We start from the raw sequence: 19,984 nt of genomic DNA, 5'->3' as shown, positions 1-19,984 counted from the left end.
AAATAGATTTGAACATATTGCATTTTTCACCCATCAAACATGTAGTAGTTCCCTTACATGCATGTGTGAGATCGGTAAAGGATAACTAATATAATAAAAGATGAAACTATAAATATTTTATTAAGGAAATTTTAAAAATTAAATTTTATTTAAAGCTGTCATGTTAATTTTCATTATGATCAACTTGAAAGTGGTTTGTAGTAGTGGAAGTGGACTGTGCTCAAGCCAAAAAATACTTATTAGATTATGGTTCCTAATTTTGAATTGCCACTTTGATCCACACTTAATTTAATATTTCATGTCTTAATTTCATCTAATCTTAAAGTGTGTGGAAGGATCAATTGGAGAAGTTGTTATAGCTTAATAAAATGACTAAAGTTCAAATCCCTGTGAATGCTTTAATGTCCATAGTGTTCCTATCCAATTTAAGCAAGATTGCCTTCGATTGGTATATGATACTTATACTTTAGATAAAAACTGTGTTGAAGAAAATATTCAAGAGTATTACTTGTACTATTTCTCTTTTAAAGAAAGATTGTGTTATAAAATGTAACAATTTTTTTTAAGAAATATAAAGAATGAAACTAGTTTTGGAAAACTAAATCCAATCCTTCTCGAAATTTGAAAATATCATTATCGAATATAAAGTTTATCTTAAACAAAATCAAGACCTTTGTTAATATTCTAAGTGAAAATTTCCAACTTTAAAATTTTGTCATTTTGAGATCGTAGTAATTATGTCATCATAACATGTCGGGCCATGATGCGATGCATATGGATTGGGCTCTCAAGTCACATCTGTTTCACTTTTGGATCGGTAGTAACCATAACAATTTATAAAATTTAGATGTTATCGGTATATACATTTTTATCTTAAAATCATTGAAATAAACAAAGAATAATCACAGTTAATGCTATCAAAACCGCCTCTTATCAATGAAATTCATTGTCCGTTGCTCTATAAAATATTTATTTGGGTGGGGGCTTCCAACTCGGAACTCAAATAAATTTATCAAATCTAGAAAACTATAATCAATGAATTACAACTTGCAAAAGATGAACAACGAAGAATTAAAAATTGTGAGGATAGAAGTAAAAACAATGGGATGCAGTTGTATATGGGAGAGATTGTTTCAACATCCACAATGGTCTTATCATAATTAATTACTTCATGTTGGTATAGAATACCTATACTTCAAACAAGAGAGTATCTTGGAATAAAAAAATAATAAACACCAACTAGTAAAAAGGATTTAGGCATCACATTTCTTGATGGAAACACATTTTCTGTCTCATAATATATAATACTTTATGTGCTATGAACTATGGTGAAAAAAATAGTTGATAACAAATTTTTATTTTAAATATATTTTTATTAGTTTAAAAATATGTATTTAAGTTCAAAATTTAATAATTAAATATTTCTAATAAATTAAAAACAATGACACATATAATAAGATACTTTTTGTTAGATGTGTTGACTTCAGCTCTCAACTAAGGGCCACATAAATTTTATCAATGTCCTTTGCTACCTCTCTTAGTATTAGAATCCTCTCAAAACAAATATTCTTTGCTCAAATGTATTTATTTTTTATACATTTTACAAAACCTCCATTTTTTTTAATTCTTTTCCTAATAGCCACTGCTTAGTATTCTGTTTCCTTCATTTCTAACGCAATTTTCTTGTGCTTAGGTTGATCTATCACCAACAATTCAAGGTAACGAGAATAAAAAATAGGATCAGATATCAATTGCCAGTCATATTCATATCAATTCAAAGTTATTGCATAATCATAAACTTACGCTGATTTATGTTAATTATAATTTCAGGGATTGTTGAGATTGTTGGTTATGGATCAACAACACATTGAGGAACAACAAAACAATAGGAGTAAGATGAAGATGAAGATGAAGAGTAATAGGAACAAGAGAAACAAGTTAGTCAAATGTTGTTGCTACCCTTGTTACGTTGCATCATCCATGTTCAGAAGTATTGGGAGGTGCATGTTTGTGACTTGCTACCCTGTTGTGCAGTGCTTGGGTTTAGATGAACATAGACATCATCATCATGGAAAGCACTTTGATTGGTGAAGAACATGGATGAATAATAACACTTCACTTTGTTCTTGTTTGTTGAGAAAATTGATTCTCAATTATGGGGAGGGTTAAAGGGGTATTGGAATAATGGGTATATGGTTTTCACTTTTGGTTTTTTTATCTTTAGGATTGCTGTAGATAGCTTTAAATCATTCTTTTCATGATGCATCATACACAATTTGGAAATTTATGAGTTTTTATTTCTCTCATTTCAACAATTGAAACATTTCTTTTGGTTTTGTGAAGTTTTGAAGCAGATTATTCATGAATAATAATTGAATTAAAGGCAAGTGCAAATGCTTGCTTGACTTTTAGCTTCAGCAAACTACTCTATACTTGGTATAACCCTTTTCACAATGCAACAGAACTGTCAAAAGTACTAAGGCAAAGTGATATGAGACATTTAAGCTTTGATTCACAATTCCCTAGTGAGGATCATAAAAGTCAGGGATCTTTGTTGAGGGTTTCCTTGGATAACTTACCTATTGAGAAGATACATACTTGGTGGTGGTGGTCAATTATAAGACATGTTATGACTTCAAAGACTTAGTAGTTTCTCTATAAAAAGTACCCTCACCTCGATCATCTTTACTTATTTATAGCAATGAATTGTTATACCTTTTGCTTTTTCTGTTGGTTGCATTATATCAAATTGTAGACTGCATCAGTTGATATTACTGTTGTAATATTACGGTTATGGTGACATTTGTAACATCACTATATAATTGTGATGTGATACTGAATCACAATGATGTAACTATAACACAATCGCATTAAACCACATCAAATTCAATTTTTTAATCACGAAATTTCAAGCCACATTAACCACACTCAAAACCATAATTGAAATTGGTTGTAAAACTGAAGACTCTCCATTCTTCTTACAATGTAGAGTTATTATAGTATAAACTCAAGTCATTAGATTCAAAATTATACTTCCAATTCCCAGTAATTAACAACAAAATGTCACTGCAACATAAACTTGCAGTTGCAGACCATAGTACGTTTGTTCATAGTTCAAAACTTCAAATATTTTGTAGTACCAACAATCTCTGAGTGGATGGATCTGCCATATCTTCATCATTTAATAGTTGCTTTGGGAATGGATGATGTGCATGGTCCACCAGAAGTCATAAATGGTATTCCCTTGAATGTGGCTACACCATTTTCATCAGTGAAAAGATTCTGCATGCACAAAATACACACACATATGAGCTTTTGAACATCATAAATTCAAGTATACACACATCTCTCATTCTCTAAAGTGTATAAATACCAAACTGACAAGTTTAGAGGTAATACCGGTGTAATCTTCTCCAGCTGTTTCTTTTTTGGGTTAAGTACATCTTCTGGTTTTCCATCAATCCTAAATTACACAAATGACATCATATATCTGTGAAATTAATTATCTCAAGAAAATTATATCCAATGCACAATTTAGACAGTGCTACAAACTAAAATCTGATCAACACTTTCCAGACAATGAAGAAATAAAAGCAGAATTTCAGACAGACAAATCAGGAGAAAAGCTATTAGCAGCCATTTAACCTGCAATAACTAAGGTTAAACCCATGAGTAAAGCTGTCCTAACAAAAAAACTGACCTATTAGCTTGTCCAGGGCAAATCTATCCCTAGTGGGGAAACAGGAAAACATGTGAGAAACTGAAAGACTGGCAAGAATCAAGACTCCAAATTCTGATATCAGGATTAGAAAAGGAAACAGATTTATGCAAGGCCAAAAGGGACTAGAGTTCAATATCTTCTCTATCATATTGGTTCCTAAAAATGTTCCAGGATCATACAGAATCTCATGTAAACTGGAAAAGTCTCGGGAAATTTGTGAACAGCAGATAGGAAAAAAAGAGGATAGAGTAATGAGATAGGGGCATCGCCCACACAAGTATCCTCCTAAAATCTAATTTTGTACCCATCTCCTAGTTTCTATGTACTTATAATCTTATCTTTTTTTTTATATTTATCTTTAAATCTTTTTTTCGGCATAATAAAAAATTTAAGTGAGTTAGGTCCCGACTCCTGAGATTTCACTAGGGTCAGGCAGGCCTCGCAGATCTATAAACACTTATATATTACCCACCAATGAGGTCCTTGCTTCGGCAGTGGACTTTGAGCTCACGACCTTGCATGCTATGAGCCAATATCTTACCGACTAGACCAACCTTTGTTGCTTTTAACTTTAAATTTTTAAACGATTAAAATAATGTTATTTACATTTCTAATTTTAATTGGCTAAGTTTTTTATGGGCAAAGTTTTTTATGGGAGGGGGAAATTGTACAGCTATGAGGGTTTGAACGTAGGAGCTCACACTTTATATCTCTACCAACTTAGCTGACTCTTGGACACCAAGAGAGGGAATCCCCTTTAATATAGTATGAATATAAATAAAAATAAGAATGGAAGTGACCAACTTTAGTACACTTGGACTAAAGACTGAAATATGCACATCCGAGCTTCCAGCCGCTAAGACATTACGGCCTGTTTTGTTTACCCTTAAAAAACAATGATTCTACAAAAAGTAATTTTTAGAGAAACTGGAAACTATAGGTTTTTCAGCTTCTAATTTTTTTTGTAAAAGCTCAATCAAACAAATGTGCAAGTTCAGAAGTTATTTTTTTATCAAAATAATCACTTTTTGTGAAAACACATTAAACAAGCAGGGCCTATGATGAAATAGTGATATTCACTTTCAATATTTTATCCAGAGGATTAACGATGTCACCCGAGGAAAGATATATCATATATGTGTCCGACTCTCTGATCTGAGATGTTCTGAACAGCTTACCCAGAAAAAGAAATGCGCTCCCCGATTTTTGCTCCTTCTGGAGGGAGCAAGGGCTCCACAATGGTAGGACCTTCATTAGAAGCACATAAGACCTGGACAAAGGAGCCAAATACATGTTAACAGCTCTTGAGATTACTTTATCATCACTGGATAAAAACAGCAAAACAATATAACTTGTGAAACAAGTACAAGCATGATAAAATAAAACAAATACCAGTCCTTCAGACACCACATCCCGTAGTTTTCCAGGTTTGACATTTGTAATAAGTACAACACGACGGTTCTGTCAAGTAAAATCAAACAGCAAGACTGTAAGAGTTAATCACAATTCTAAATTAATACAGCAAATCATATCACACTAGGTTAGGTGGTAAGATTACCGTCAACTCATCAGGATTGCAGTACTTTGCCAAACCACTGACAACCTGCCGCAATTTGGCTTCTCCAACATCTATCTCCTCAACTAGCAAACTGCATCATTTAAGTTCGTTGATATTAAAATTGATGTGAACAAATTTCAAACATGTCAACTTACATAAGCATCAATTATATTGCTCAATTTAACATTCTGTTGAATTAAAAAGGTCTTTCCAGTAAGTCTGCCAGAGGACCTATCTGCAGATGGATGCTTTGATGCTTTGCGAATTAACCCAACTTGAATATTAAGCAAACTGACACTAAGTTCAGCATCTTTGTCAGGCACTTTTTCAGCAGGTTTTTCCTTCCCATTGCTAGGTTCTTTGACAGCAGATTTTGCTTTCGCTTTATCAGGTTCTCTGTCTCCTGCTGACTTTCCCTTAATGTTCTAAAATAAACAGAATGCAATGTCAGAGTAAAGCAACTGTACTAAGATGCATTTACAAATTAAAGCAGAGTAAAGCAACTGTTCTAAAATTGGCACTTGTAACACCATGTCCTCTATGTCTGTAGTAACATAACCTCTACATGGATAATATCGTCTCTCAGAGAAACTCATATCATAAATGAAGATACTGCTTACCAGCACTTCCAACCAGCCTACATTTTTTTTCAACGGATAGAGATTTTTGCCATTACCATTGATCATACCCTAACCGTTATATCTCATATCCAGGACACTAAGGTTGCAAAAAATACCATACTATGAGTTAAATTATCACTGGTCATTGTGAAAAAGAAAGAGGCTGACTTACCTCAGCTTTGTTTTTATCCTTACTTATGTCTGCTTCTGACTTGTTTGCATTCTTTATGCTTTGATCAGCCTTGTTTGATTTTACATCGGCTTCCACAGCTCCAACAGGTTTAGTTACCTACAAAAAAATCAAGAAAATAAAAAGAACTCCGAACAAATAGACTTCACAAAACTCCATATGCATGCCATAGGGTGCATCACAGTACTTCGAAAGATAAGTTATCAACAGGCACATAATGGATTTCACAATTCTTTAATGATACTCTCGTTCTCCTATAAAGCACAGGCAATTAAGTTGCAGTGAAGATTCCAGGTTTTCAATTTACACTGTTTCAGATCTTATAACTGTATCCAGTAGCATATTCAAACCGAAAGACAAAGGGTATATACTTCAGGAACTTAGCACCAAGTTGGATTAAATCACATTTTACAAGCAAATATAAAAGTTTATACATGTGCTCCGTGGTTTCTGTATTGAAAAATAGACTTTTTCAGTGGTTTGATACTTCGTTCAATAGTGAACATGTGGAATTTAAAACACAACAAAAAATGAAAAGGTTACAAAGATTACATATATTCAAGCATAATCTTTACTACATTGTCTAGAAATGTTCACAAAACAATGCCTCAAAAGTGACTGCATCTGAACAACTTGAGGCTTACCATTGGTAAGTCTATAAAGAAAGCAGTAAGTAATAAGGGATAGATGTCTCACCGGAGGCTCAAATTCAGGCTTATGAAACAATATTTCTTCAAATAAACCTACAAATTTTTCCTTGTGCTGATGAAAGAATAACACACAGTCAGAACAATTAATAATTCCTTTTGCTACAAAGGACAGAGTGCAATTGAAATAAATGTATTCTTTTTCATGAAAACAGAACTCAACATAAGTAGACAACAGTACACCAAATCAGAGGATATTATAAATAAATGTTGAAAGATTTCTTGCATGTTTAATAAACTCAGCGATGTACATAAAGCTTAAATAATCGTGAAGAAATAAGCTTAAATATGTAAGAATCTCAACCATTCTAAAGGAAGCATTCAGGTCATAGATGACTAAACTCCCTTCTGGAACGAAGTTGGAAGTGTGAAAATGCAAAGACTTTTCTACCTATGGAGCAAACAAGGCGTCTTCTCAGAAGAAAAAACACAAAGACTACTCAATTATCAAATGATCTAAGTCTCCTGCTATAAACTTTTAGTAGGACTTAGGTTCATATTTATGGTGCCTGTAGTGGAATCAAATAGAGACCCAATTTCTAGAAGCAGGGGGAGACCAAGAAAAACTATAGGCGAAACAATTAGGAAAGATTTAGAGGTCAATGCTAAATGTTTTGTCAATGGACATGAGTTATGATAGAGCATTATGGAGTCATTCAATCCATGTAGTTGACCCCACCTAGTGGAATTAAAGTTTGGCTGTTGTTGTATTTTGGAATTAAGTAAGTGTTGCAGAGAACATAATCTTTTATCTTTTTGTATAACATCACAAGAAGGCATCATCTAATTCTCAGTATCAAGGTCCACTGTTATACATCAAAAGATAATTAGCTTTCGATCTTTGCCATTTTATGTACAAATCAAATAAAAAACAAGCAGACATCATCTGGACATCTGCAACATGTTTACTACAATTAACAGATTCTGAATATGCCTAAACAATTTGTGGTGGAATAGCACCGATCACCAGAGAATATCATGTATGACTTTCTTGCAAGGTAACTTACTTGCTTACACATATACAACTATCAACAATAAGCACACTTAAGGAGTAGCATTACCTGGATGTAATCTGTCCATCTCAATACATGTGGCAGTTTTTCCTTGTTTGCATCTGAAAGGTTGATCTGACAATAAGCAACCAAAGAAATCTTGTTAAAACTGAAAAGTTTGATGATTCCTCAACTGAGTGACCATTCAAATTAATTTCGTTCTTTTATTAAAAGTATAGCAGCATCTTTCTTTAGTACAATGGGAGATTAAGATAACACTAACAAAACACTGGTGAGATATATCCTCAATGCAAATTGAAAATCTTACCGACATTGATATATGTTGGATGCACAAATCCCACAAAACAAGAAAAAGAGAGTAATAGCAATTAAATACGAAAAGAATTCCTATATGACCAATGTAACATACCAAAGAAGAATGAATCACCGAAAACACTATAACATCAGCTTCAGAGGGTTTCAATCCATTTCCCAGGAGCACAGACTTTCCAGACAGTTCATCATTTAATTTCTTCAGATCCTCAAAGCGTGCCTCAAGGGCTTCAGGGAAAGCTTCTGCAAATGCTACCCACTTCAACACCTAAATATGAAGAACATACAAATCAGAGTAAATCACAGAAAAAGTGAAAAGCGTGTAAGTTCTAGGGAGCATATTAATTTAGGTTCCAATGTTAACATCTGATGATTAATGACCAAAACTGATAATTGATTTCAAATGGATCAAGGGCTTCACTACATAAACAGGTATATCGTATGAATTCAGAAGAGGAAAAGGGAATGATCAAAGAAACATAAGTGTAGAAAATTAACAGCAATGGCACTAATAACTCAAATCTATTATTTGTAGAACTAAAATTGACATCCAAGCAATACTCACACTCACATTTATGTACATTATGTCTACTCTACCTCGAAATACAAGATCCCTCGATACTCATTCATGCACACATCAATAGTGTCGAGGTATTAGTACTAATAACATCCAAGCAACACTAACACTCACATTTATATACATTACGTCTACACTACCTCAAAATACGAGATCCCTCGATACTCATTCACACTCACATCAATAGTCTCAAGGTATTAGTGCTAACCACATCCAAGCAACACTAACACTCACATTTATACACATTATGTCTACTCTACCTCAAAATACGAAATCTCTCGACACTCATTCACGCACACATCAATAGTATAAAGGTATTAGTACTAATCACATCCAAGCAACACTCACACTCCAATTCAGGTGATCACAATCGAAACCCCGAATCGCCTAATCGGCATAAAATAGTTATATTGAATTAATGAAAAGTCAATTACCTCCTCGTTACTGTGACTGTCCTCATTTCCAGATGCCGCTGTTATGCTTAAGTAAAGACTCTTAACATCACCATCTAAACTACCAGCTGGAATAACACTCTGCAAGCAAAGATAACATACCATCGGAATTTGCATAGATATATTTATTAAACATATTAAAATAAAAAACTAAGCTAATATGTATAGTTCCATAAAAATGTAGAGTACTTACAGAATCCAATAAAAAGTGTTTGGTGAGGGCCAAAAGTAGTGATTCATTTCGGTTTCTGTTCTCAGGGGCACCCATTTCTGTATTCTGATGAATGAGTGTTGTTAGTTAATTACTGTTGGCCTATCTTCAACTACAAATTCCCCGATATTAGTTCAATACTGGCAGAGTTTTAGGTTTTTTGGGTAAATTCACTAATTCATTTTGTTCTTTGTTTCGGTTGCTTTGGTATTTTGTAAATGGGCCACCAGGCCTCATAGATATCGCCATCGGCCCAATAACCAATACCTATTTTTTTTTTCATATATGACATATTTTGTAATTTTTAAGAAGCGAGTATCCACTTGCTCCAAAGTTAAGTTAAAAATAAATTACTTAATATATTAGTCATTCATTCTATATAAATTTAATGAATTAAATTTACTCATTAATTCAAACCATTAAATTTCTATAGAATGAATAACTAAGATGTAAAATAGTTTTTTTTTAATTTACTACTAGTGGAGTAGGTGGATCCTTTCCCTAAATGAAAATAATTTGATATTGTTTATCACTTGCGATCTTCTTTTATGTGTTAGAAACAAACTACATAACAAAAAAACAATTCAATCTCATATTAACATTCCAGTTTGGTCTTTCATTAGCCTTTTGAGCTCCATATGCACTGAGGCCAAATCGATTATTTGAGCTCTCTTAATTTTTATATAATTTACTTTTAGTCATGTGCTCAAATGTCTATGGTTGTTTCTATTTGGTGTTATGCTTATATTTTGTGTGGTTCATTATAATAAGATACATAAGTCTAATATATAATATTGATTACTCTACTTCATTTCATTGTAAAATTAATATAATAACATAATTTAAACATCTTTAACAATCTCTACTCTGATTGAAATAGATAAATACCTTGTTCATCGGGAAATCTATACAAGAATTTCAATCTTAGTGAATAACTCACTTTGCCTTGATCAACATCTAATTATCATTAGCAGTTTCTTCACATGAGAGTATGTCTCATTCAACATAAGTCTTATCAAGTATTATTAATGATGTTACTTAGAGCCTAGTTCTCCAAACTTGCAGTACATTTTCATGTATCGTCTTCTAATAGAACAGACTGCATAGCCATATATTGTTAGGAAATCTTTTAATATTATGGGACCTTTACACCTAAATCACCAATAATCGCCCTCTTCAATACTCAGCCAGTTGAACCATGGAGCTTCCTTGAAAACCTCAGCATCTACCACCATTGTCTACTCCAACAATCATAGTTCAAAAGAACTATCATCATAAAGAGTATATCCACACCATACACCTTTGTGTCATTGCCAACTATTGCTCATATCACAAATTGCATTTAAGCAATTGTCCATGTTACACCTTACATCTCTAAGAATGCATGTGTTATACGTTGCATTTAAGCCAATACACGTGTTATGTAATGCATTAAAGTCAGTCAATGCTCGTATGTTTTTGTGAACCTGCTAGCAAATAACATTTTAAGTTAGCAAGAGTATAAAAAAAAAGTATAGTCCATATGAACAAACTTTTTTAAAGTTAACAAGAATGTAATGTGAAAAATATAATTAGTCAAAACGTATTTAAATCAAAACTTAATTAAGGATGAATACTTACTCACTCCCTAGCCGTACTCATTCTTTGCATGTGTTAGGAGTTAGAACAAAAGGGAATTGCTTGGAAATAGAATGTCTTTGAGTTACATCAACTCCCTTTGTATCGTTTAATATAATTGGTGCATCTTTGCAACATTAGGATAATTATTTGATTTTTTATAAGCAAAGTCTGTCCTAGGATTGGAAATTTGAGAAGCTAGATAATCATTGAGAAAACGTACTCCAGTACGGTGATCTAAAGAAACAAACAATATGGTACAAATTGTTACATTATTGGTTATAATCTAAAGAGACAAAATGAGAATGGTAGATTTACTTCCTTTTGGAATGCTAACTTGGTTGGATTGAAAATTCAGTGTCAGTGAGGATATCAAGAATTCTTTGATTGAATATATGAGTGCAAAGTTTTAAATAAGAGTATGGAATTCCACAATTAATGGAAAACCACAATTAAGGCTACAAAATTTGGTAGTCTTTAGCAATAACATAGTTGTTACAATTATAACTACAGTAAATACAACATAACAACAATCTTAAATTCCTTTTCCTATTTACTTATAAATTAAATAAAACAGGGACCACAATCATTATCATACAAATATTTAAAATGGCATAGATAGACAGCAATAAGGAATAAAGTTGAGGAATAATATTTCCTCAACTTTTAGTACAAAACTTATCTCTTTTATTGGTGTTTTTTTAACGAATGCTTTCTCACATGAATTTAATCTTTCCCTAATCTAATCAAATATTGGCTATTGCTACTTAGTTCTAAAATGTTTTCTGTGCGTTCTACGCACAAGGTTTTGAAGCAAGTCAATCCGACAATAGAAGCTTCTTTAAGTGTTTTTGGATCACAATGGTTTCTTTGAGATATTATATTTTTGTTAGAAATTGATTCTGTATGATTGAGAGCAAAAGTTACTTGCTGAAATTTAATTCATGGATTTTGTGTTTTTTGTCATGAACAATACGATTATACGAATCATTGGACATACGTTCTTCTCCTACGTACTTTTGCATCATAATAAAATGATTTTTAGGTAGACATGAAATAATAGATACATTACTTCAAGTGTTAAAGAGATCCATTCTTTTCTTTTTAAATTGGTGCACGAACAATTTTGACATTACTAAGTGTCAAATGGTAAGAGATGCTCACGTCGATTATTGAAGTAATTTTTTTTATAATATGATACTTCAATATTACACGTGTGCTGAAGTAACCTTGTACTATATATATAGAACAAGAAATACTTGAATTATAAGAAAATACAATCATATTATTATCCATCTCAATTGAAAAGGGAAAGAAAAACTAAAAGTATAACACACAATACATTAAGATTCATAATAGTCACTCCATATTCAAGTCTTAAATTGAAAGCATGACGCAACAACACCATCCATAATAAGTTAATTCTCTAAACTGAAATAAATCTTTTAATACTCTAAAGCTTAAGTGACAAATCAAGATCATCTGAAGATTCTCCTTTGGAAGTTCCTTGTGGAGGAGGAGGATCAAACACTGTTGATTGAATTGGTTTGTTCATGACTTGAATTGATGAAGTGGTAGCAATATTTTTTGAAAGAGAAAGTGTTCCAACATTACAATTATTATTACCATCATTATCCTCTAGCCTTGAACTTACATCACTTCCTCCCAAAAATCCAAGTCCACCACTATCACCATTATGTGATTGCAATTGCTGCAAACCCTCAATTCTTAACCTATCAAGTGGTGATGATGTTGAAGAACTCAGCATTTCTTGGCCTCCTTGTCTAAACCAAGGGCTACCACCATACTTGAATCCATTCGGTGATGCCCACGAAGGGTAGGAAGGCTTGTGAATCATGGAATCCATTCGAATACCGAGTGCCCTATTGTAAGACCCATAAAAGGAATGAGTTGAAAGGGTTGGATAAGAAGGGTAATAAGGGTGACCAAAACCACCACCACTAGCATCAAGGCCTTGACGTCGTTTCGCAAGGGCGCGCTCTTGTTTATGCGCGTTTTGGTGTCCTCCCAAAGCTTGTGAGGATGAGAACTCTCTCTTGCAAAAGTTGCATGAGAAAGACTTTGCCTCATTCTTTGTGTTTTCATCTGTGCCTTCAGCAGTGTTATTATTATTATTATGAACCCTAGAAGATGAACCAACCATGTTATTATTACCTGTTTGGTTTAATAAATCAAGTTCCACCTTAGAATCACTAACCGAATCACCATTGGAATTAAGCTTCATGAAATCCAAAAGCTGTGATGGGGTGTTAGAGATTGAAGCTTGTTCTTGTTCAGATTTGGCATTCTTCTCTTTCAGGTTCATCTTTTGATCTTCAGAAGTGGCTGAAATGCTAAAGGCTTCAGAGGCACATGGATCCACACCATTAGTAGTAGCCATGGCAAAAATACAAAATATGAAAAATAAATAACAATAAAGAACTATGAATATTATTGTGTTTTGTTTTATTACAAAACTTTTGAATCTGTGGAATGGGGTGTGAGATTGAAAGGAGATGCCAAGGTTATTTATTTAGGATTTGAGTTTGAACCGAGTTAATGCAATATCTTTTGAATGAACGGGTAGAAGATCTGGTTTTGCAGTTATTATTTTGCATTATTAGAAGATCGAAAAGATGTGATCAATTTTTGTGATTTGGTTCAAAGCTTAATCTTATAACATGCATAAATACTAACATTCCTTATATAGTTTTAACTAAACAGTCTAATATATTTTTAAGCACTTAATTGCTAAAACTTCCATAATCAGAATGTTGGATGAGTACTGAGTATAGTGTTAGTAACAGCTTGTATGTAGTTCAAATATGATGCCTATTTACAAGCCAATTTAATTGGTATATCTAAAATATCTAATTCTAGAATTGAGAGTTTCACTGAAAGAAAATTTCTAGAGTATCATAGGAAATATATGGATATAATATTAATTAGGGTAATAGTCTATACTTTCTTAAAAAAAATTAATATTCTTTATTTTCATTGTAAGCTACATTAATTAATTATTATGATATAAACAAGTTTTAGCCATTGACTATGACTTTTTAATTTAATTTCTTTCCTATCACAAGCAATAGATGCATCCCCTTTGCTGAGTGATGAAAAAGGAAGTTTTGAAGTGATTCCATATTCATGTTTACAAATCATTCATTGATACATCAGCAGTTTCAAAATATAGCTTAGAGTAAATTAGGAGATCCAAAAGATATGATCAACTTTTGTGTTTGTCTTAAAACTTAGTCATATAGCATATATACTAATTAATATTCCTAATATAGTTTAAACTACACCGTCTAATAATATACATTGCTAAACACTTAAATTGCTATAGCTTCCATAATCAGAATGTTAAATAAATGGTGTTAGTACATCACAAGTAGCACCACAGCTTTTATGTAGTTCAAATTTGATATCAATTTAAAAGCAAAGTTAATTGATATATCCCTATTTAAAGGGGGTTGATATATCTAAAATATCTTTGTCTACTAAAATTATCTTTAGGTTTAAGAGTTTCACTGAAAGAAAAACTTCACAGTATCATAAGAAATATAGATATAATCTTTATTAGCTTAATGCATGGTCTATACTTTCTTAAAATATTATTTTAATATTATTATTTTTCATTGTAGTCTATATTGATTAATGTGATAATTTCCTTCCTTTCACAAGCATTACACGCAACAGTTTGCTGAGTGATATAAAGGGAAGTTTTGAAGTGAGTTCCACATTCATGTTTACAAATCATTCATCGATGTCAAAATTTCAAAAATACAGCTTAGCCTTAGAGAAATTACCAATCCTATGATAATGCTCTGTCTGAGTGAATAAATATATAACAGAAAAACAAAACATTTTATTAACATTCCTAACATAAATTGCTAAAACTTCATAATCAGATTTTTGGATAAGTGATATTATTACATTACAACTTGCATGTAATTCAAATTTGATATCAATTTAGAAGCAAAGGTAATCTAAAATATCTTGCTCTAGTAGAATTATCGTATTATTTCAGAGTTTCTCTGATAGAAAACCCTTGGAAATATCGAAGGAAATACAAAATATAATCCTAATTAGCCTAAAGGTCTATACTTTCTTTAAACACTTTTATAATATCCAATTTTCTTAATTTTAACAAAATAACATTATAATTATAAAGAATAATGCAAAGAGGTTTTAACCGCTCATTAAATTTCTAATTTTTAATTTATGACATTATAATAATAAAAAAGTATAATTTTATTAGTAGTGATAACGATATATTTAGTTTTAAAAAAATAAATAGTTGGGGATTCATGCCGTCATGCTTAGTAACTAAATGTATGTAATTTTAGAAGGTCATTTTTTACTTTTACACTTTATAGCCCCTAAAACTATTAGGTTAATTAGAAAATATCATGTAAGTATATTTAATCTTTTAATTTTTTATTCAATTACTAAGGTGATGAATATTGGAGAAATGATTTTAATATTTATATATTGATATTGTAGAAGTTTCATACATTGTCAAAGTATCATAGTTAATTATCATTACTCTTAAATAAAAATAATATAAATGAATTATTAAACTAATAATGAATAGATATTAAATTCTTGAAAAATATGAATTATTTTTTAGGAGAAAATAATATTTGCGAATGTTAATATTGTTACACTAAGCTTTCAAATTGTTATAACATATTGTTAAAAGAAGTCATTAAAAGTCAACAAAATATTTGTTGTTTACCATTTTTTAAAATAAATTTTGGACCATTACAGACTATTAGCACATAATTGTGTCTGTTCGAGCTATGATCCCAACAAGTGCATGCAGAGCTAGAAGACACTATCAAGTATCAACCAACTTATACTAAACCAAAAGTGCTTTTTTATAGCGTTTCCTTTTACCTTTTAAATAAAAGTGTTTTGGTGCGCAATAATTGTTATCGCTTCTGAAAGCTGCTAACTAAAACAACACACTTGTAATCACTTCCTATAATTAATAAGAAAAACATTTAATTATTATATAGTTAATTATTTTTTCAATCAATTACATGAAATGAAACATTTTTTGAAATAATAGATGTGTCTCACCTAACGGCTATCTACCTTACTGTCAGTGCTATATGTTTTGGTTAGCCACATCTCTTATCGTGGCTAAATCGAAAAAAAAAAACAAAATTATAGGAAATAAATTATCCTGGCTAAATTGACGCTAACTTTTTTCTAAGTTTCGTGCTCAATGATGCCCATTTACGCTTCAACTGCGGTGCCCCACCTCACCGGGTCACTGACCCGGATCCGAAACCCGATAAACCCGAGTTCCGCCGCAACGTTGGTGTTGGTGATGGGAACAAGCGCAACTCCAATGCAATCGGTGAAATTAACAATAGCAATGGCAGTGATGGTAATTTGGCTAGTGTTATTGTTTCCATAAATTCCATTTAACAATAACAATAGCAATGCCAACCCCTTATGGTATGAATGAACAAAAGTTTCAATTTTTAGTTTTAAAAAAGTGTTATTGTTTCCACTTACTTCTTTGTTAGTTTCTGATATTATAATGTAACACTTTCATCTGTTCTAATTTTTATTTTTTTGAATTCTAGTTAATGGCAGAGAGATGTTGGATATGGATGGTGAAATTGGGCATTTAGTGGATAACAATGTGAGTGTTGCTGATATGAGAGAGAAAATATTGGGTAAGTCTGAGAATGCTGTTGCTTTTTTTTTCCACCAGTATCCACCAGACAATCCTGTTCAAGCCGGGAATATCACAGGTACGTGGGGCTAACTCTATCAGCGGATATTTTTTTCATCCACAATACTCAAACTCAAACTCGAGGCCTTTGCTTAAAGGGAATCAAACATATACCACTTGTCAGTGTTGCTTGAAAGTGAGTGTGAGGTGTACTATTCTCAGTATCTTCAAGGTATAGAAGGGTCAGGTTCTGAGCAGAAAGTGGTGGTGAATGAGAATGGTTGTGGATTTGGTGGAAGAAAAAATGCTATGTATTCAAGCGAGTCAGGGTAGTCATTGAGGGCAATCCTCTCAGATAATGTGAGGTAAGTTTCTATTTTTTAAGAAAGAAAGTAAAGAATGAGTTTTGTGGGTAACATGTCCTTGTAATTATGTCATGATGATTGTTTAGCCGTGGTTGAGATAATGTAGAGTTATGCAAGTGTCATTTTCGCAATTTTGTTTTGTATTTGAGTTTAGGATCTTTGACTTATAACCCTTTATTTATTCCCCACCAGTTTGGTTTTATTGCCATATAGAAAATTTGTGTCATGAGGAAAAGGAAGAAATTGCAATTATCCTCACAGAATTCGCTCATATCCCGCGTCCCATACACCAGTTCGCACGAACTGATTCACAGTTTTTCTACGTCCCGAAATGTGGTATGTGACAATTAGTATGACAAAGTATGATCAGAAGATGAAGAAAGCAGAGAATAGAGAAAAAGGAGGTGGCTAATTGAGAAGATATCAAAAGGAGATGACTAGTAGCCTTTTTAATAAATTTAGGTTTTATTTAAATATTAAGGTCGGTCTTTTTAGTTAGTTAGAAAAATATGTAGTTTTATTATTTTTTGGACTATTATTAATCAAAAATACTTATTATTTTTAATGTATTTAGTTTAACCTATTCAATTATCAATAAAAAATAATTAAGTTTAAATTTTTTTAAAGTGTTTCCACTAAAATCTAAAAAAATATATCAACTAAGTATACCCTAATGTATCATATATTTAATAGGATAGTGTACCGCGTACCACATATCAGGGTATTTCGTGAGAATCATCTTTTTGAAAACCACTTGCCTTGTGTATTCCTCTTTGAATTAATATTTAAAATTTGGAGATGCAGATTGCAGAGTAAAGAAATCACATTTGGTGTTTTTACATCCTTTACTACCTTGTGGACATTCATTTGGTAGAGGTAGAATACAACATGTTATTAGAATGGTGGGTTCTAAGCAATCAAATGCTATAATTTCCTGACCCATCTTTTCTGTGACTAGTCATATGAAAATTGTAATTAACTATGGAGCTGGTAATTTTCAACTTTTTTTCTTATATATGCCTTTACCATGTATTATGGCAGGACTCTCAAAACAAAAAGTTAAGATATAGTGAATAATAATGAATAAGTACTTCTATTTGAAATATAATTCAGCTGATCCCTAACATAAGCCTAATAGCTTGCTATCACCTACCCTACTTTGATCTAGAGTACAATGATTTATTTGCTTCTGCATGTTAAAACATATCACCTACAGTTATTTTATGTGTTTGCTATGATCATATTAGGCTGTTTCCAGATTGTATCTGTATATAAGTTTATCTGTACTCACAGTAGTACAATTAGGAAAGAGAAGATTAATAGCTCTTTGCCTTTTGCAGTTTTGCTACTATGAACTATGGATGAGTATAATTTTCTGCTTCTTCTCATGATTTGCTTCTGCATGTTAAAACATATAACCTATAGTTCTCATGAACTATCTAATATATTCAACACTATATTCATTTTATCCACTTAAGAAAGAACAAATGTATCTAATTCAAACACACTAATCCGAAAAGTAAAAACAACGAATATTTTACATGTGCCAATGTTTACCAAAAACTATTTCTCATTTCATCACTTAACTACGTGATGATAGCCATACCCAGCAACAACATCTATCTCATCTTTAATAGAATCTAAAATTCTGATTAGCCAAATGATAGAAACAAAAACAGCAAATAATTATTCAATAAAAGAAAATCCACTATAAAATTAAGAAGTCACTTTCCAAATAGCAAAATCTATTGACTGGGAACTAATCCACAGTTTCGTTCATTCATTCATTCAATCTGTACAATTCCACAAGGTTACTATAATTAGCATCACCATCGAAATTATGAATTATCTATTTATCATTTTAAAATATTTATCTTCCTTTGATCACTGCAACAACCAACAATTCTTCAACTGCGATTGCACCGTTTCCTTGAAACTCTTCACTCTCACCAAACAAAAATGGGTCGAACATAGCCCCATTCCCATTCCGGGTCCTGACCCGACTCGACAGGTTTTCAACAAATAACAAATCGGGTCACACCTGAAACCTTTTCCCTGAACCACAATTCCCCACACTCTCGTTGTTCTCTCTTCTCTCACCTCGTCGCTACCGTTCTCCGGTGACTCATCGCTACCGATTTCCTCCACGAAAATAACACCCTCCGGTAACGGAGTTTCCCCTGTCTCCCACCTCTCCTTCACCGCCGTCCAATCCTCCACCACCACTTTCTTCTCCGTCGTAACCGACGTGGACGTTTCTCCCTCGACGTTCTTGTTCTTGGTGTAAACCTGCACCAGCAACGGCGCTTCCTTGAGATTCTTCACGATCTCCACCACCGATTCTCTCATCCACACGTCCAGCCTCTCCATAGCTTCAATTGCGTCGTTCGCTCCTCCTGAACGGTAATTCTTCGTATTCTCCAACACTCCCGCCGCCGTTGATGCGGCAACGGAGACGGCGCAGATCCTCCCCTTCCTCACAGTCGAACGAGAATAACCGGTGATCGCAACGGAACACGGCGACGAAACAACGGCGAGACCGCACCGGTTCTGGAATGTTCCATGTTTTGCAGTCACGCAGTTTCTTACACCGCATGGAATTCCAAGAGATGACGTCATCTTCCTCCAAAGGCGGGAAAGAAGAAAGAATGAGAAGCTGAGGAAAGAAGAGAGAGAAGAAGGTATGATATGATGATGGTTTAGTGAAGCATCCGAAAGGGAGGTTAGATATAAATAAATGTGGAAGGTTGTGATTCAAATCTGAGTCTTTCATTTATAAACAAATCCACCAGTGTTGACAAATCATAAAATCACATTTATAACGTTTTTAGGGTGTCTTTCCCTTTATTTAAGGTGCACGTCCCCTTATAGCCCTTGGATTTCCTTTGCTTTTGGATAAAACATCTGAAATTGGAATATATGGGTGGATATGGCCGTTAATTGTAA

General features: G+C 32.7%; 3 protein-coding genes across 4 annotated transcripts; all 3 read right to left on the bottom strand.

Annotated features, from left to right (window-relative positions):
- On the bottom strand, nucleotides 2,932-9,537 carry LOC109327134 (aminoacyl tRNA synthase complex-interacting multifunctional protein 1-like). Of its 2 annotated transcripts, XM_019560181.1 has the most exons (13): nucleotides 9,468-9,537; nucleotides 9,344-9,418; nucleotides 9,133-9,231; nucleotides 8,219-8,389; nucleotides 7,858-7,923; nucleotides 6,786-6,851; nucleotides 6,072-6,188; nucleotides 5,511-5,704; nucleotides 5,280-5,370; nucleotides 5,114-5,182; nucleotides 4,900-4,991; nucleotides 3,400-3,463; nucleotides 2,932-3,282 (listed from the first exon to the last, which is right to left on the bottom strand). In XM_019560181.1, the coding sequence occupies exons 2-13, from the start codon at nucleotides 9,416-9,418 to the stop codon at nucleotides 3,178-3,180; spliced, it is 1,209 nt and encodes a 402-aa protein (XP_019415726.1). In that variant the 5' UTR covers nucleotides 9,468-9,537; the 3' UTR covers nucleotides 2,932-3,177. The 2 variants fall into 2 exon arrangements, with proteins under 2 accessions (XP_019415726.1, XP_019415725.1); XM_019560180.1 differs by lacking the exon at nucleotides 9,468-9,537 and having other exon boundaries at nucleotides 9,344-9,459.
- On the bottom strand, nucleotides 12,432-13,379 carry LOC109326376. Its single transcript, XM_019559065.1, has one exon. It carries the CDS (start codon nucleotides 13,377-13,379, stop codon nucleotides 12,432-12,434), a length of 948 nt encoding a protein of 315 aa, XP_019414610.1.
- LOC109327230 lies at nucleotides 18,796-19,749 on the bottom strand. Its single transcript, XM_019560312.1, has one exon. The coding sequence runs from the start codon at nucleotides 19,655-19,657 to the stop codon at nucleotides 18,923-18,925; it is 735 nt and encodes a 244-aa protein (XP_019415857.1). The 5' UTR covers nucleotides 19,658-19,749; the 3' UTR covers nucleotides 18,796-18,922.

Source organism: Lupinus angustifolius, chromosome LG14 (assembly GCF_001865875.1).
Source record: "Lupinus angustifolius cultivar Tanjil chromosome LG14, LupAngTanjil_v1.0, whole genome shotgun sequence".
NCBI lineage: Eukaryota > Viridiplantae > Streptophyta > Magnoliopsida > Fabales > Fabaceae > Lupinus > Lupinus angustifolius.
This window is presented reverse-complemented; position numbering and strand designations above follow the sequence as displayed.

Bases quoted from the DNA above. Each gene is read 5' to 3' on its own strand.
- LOC109327134 (XM_019560181.1), bottom strand. From the start codon at position 9,418: ATGGGTGCCCCTGAGAACAGAAACCGAAATGAATCACTACTTTTGGCC. The intron at 6,189-6,785 runs GTGAGACATCTA...ATTTTTTTGTAG, and splicing joins AGCCTGAATTTGAGCCTCCG to GTAACTAAACCTGTTGGAGC. The intron at 5,371-5,510 runs GTCCTCTGGCAG...TAAATGATGCAG, and splicing joins AAGCATCCATCTGCAGATAG to TTTGCTAGTTGAGGAGATAG.
- LOC109326376 (XM_019559065.1), bottom strand. From the start codon at position 13,379: ATGGCTACTACTAATGGTGTGGATCCATGTGCCTCTGAAGCCTTTAGC.
- LOC109327230 (XM_019560312.1), bottom strand. From the start codon at position 19,657: ATGACGTCATCTCTTGGAATTCCATGCGGTGTAAGAAACTGCGTGACT.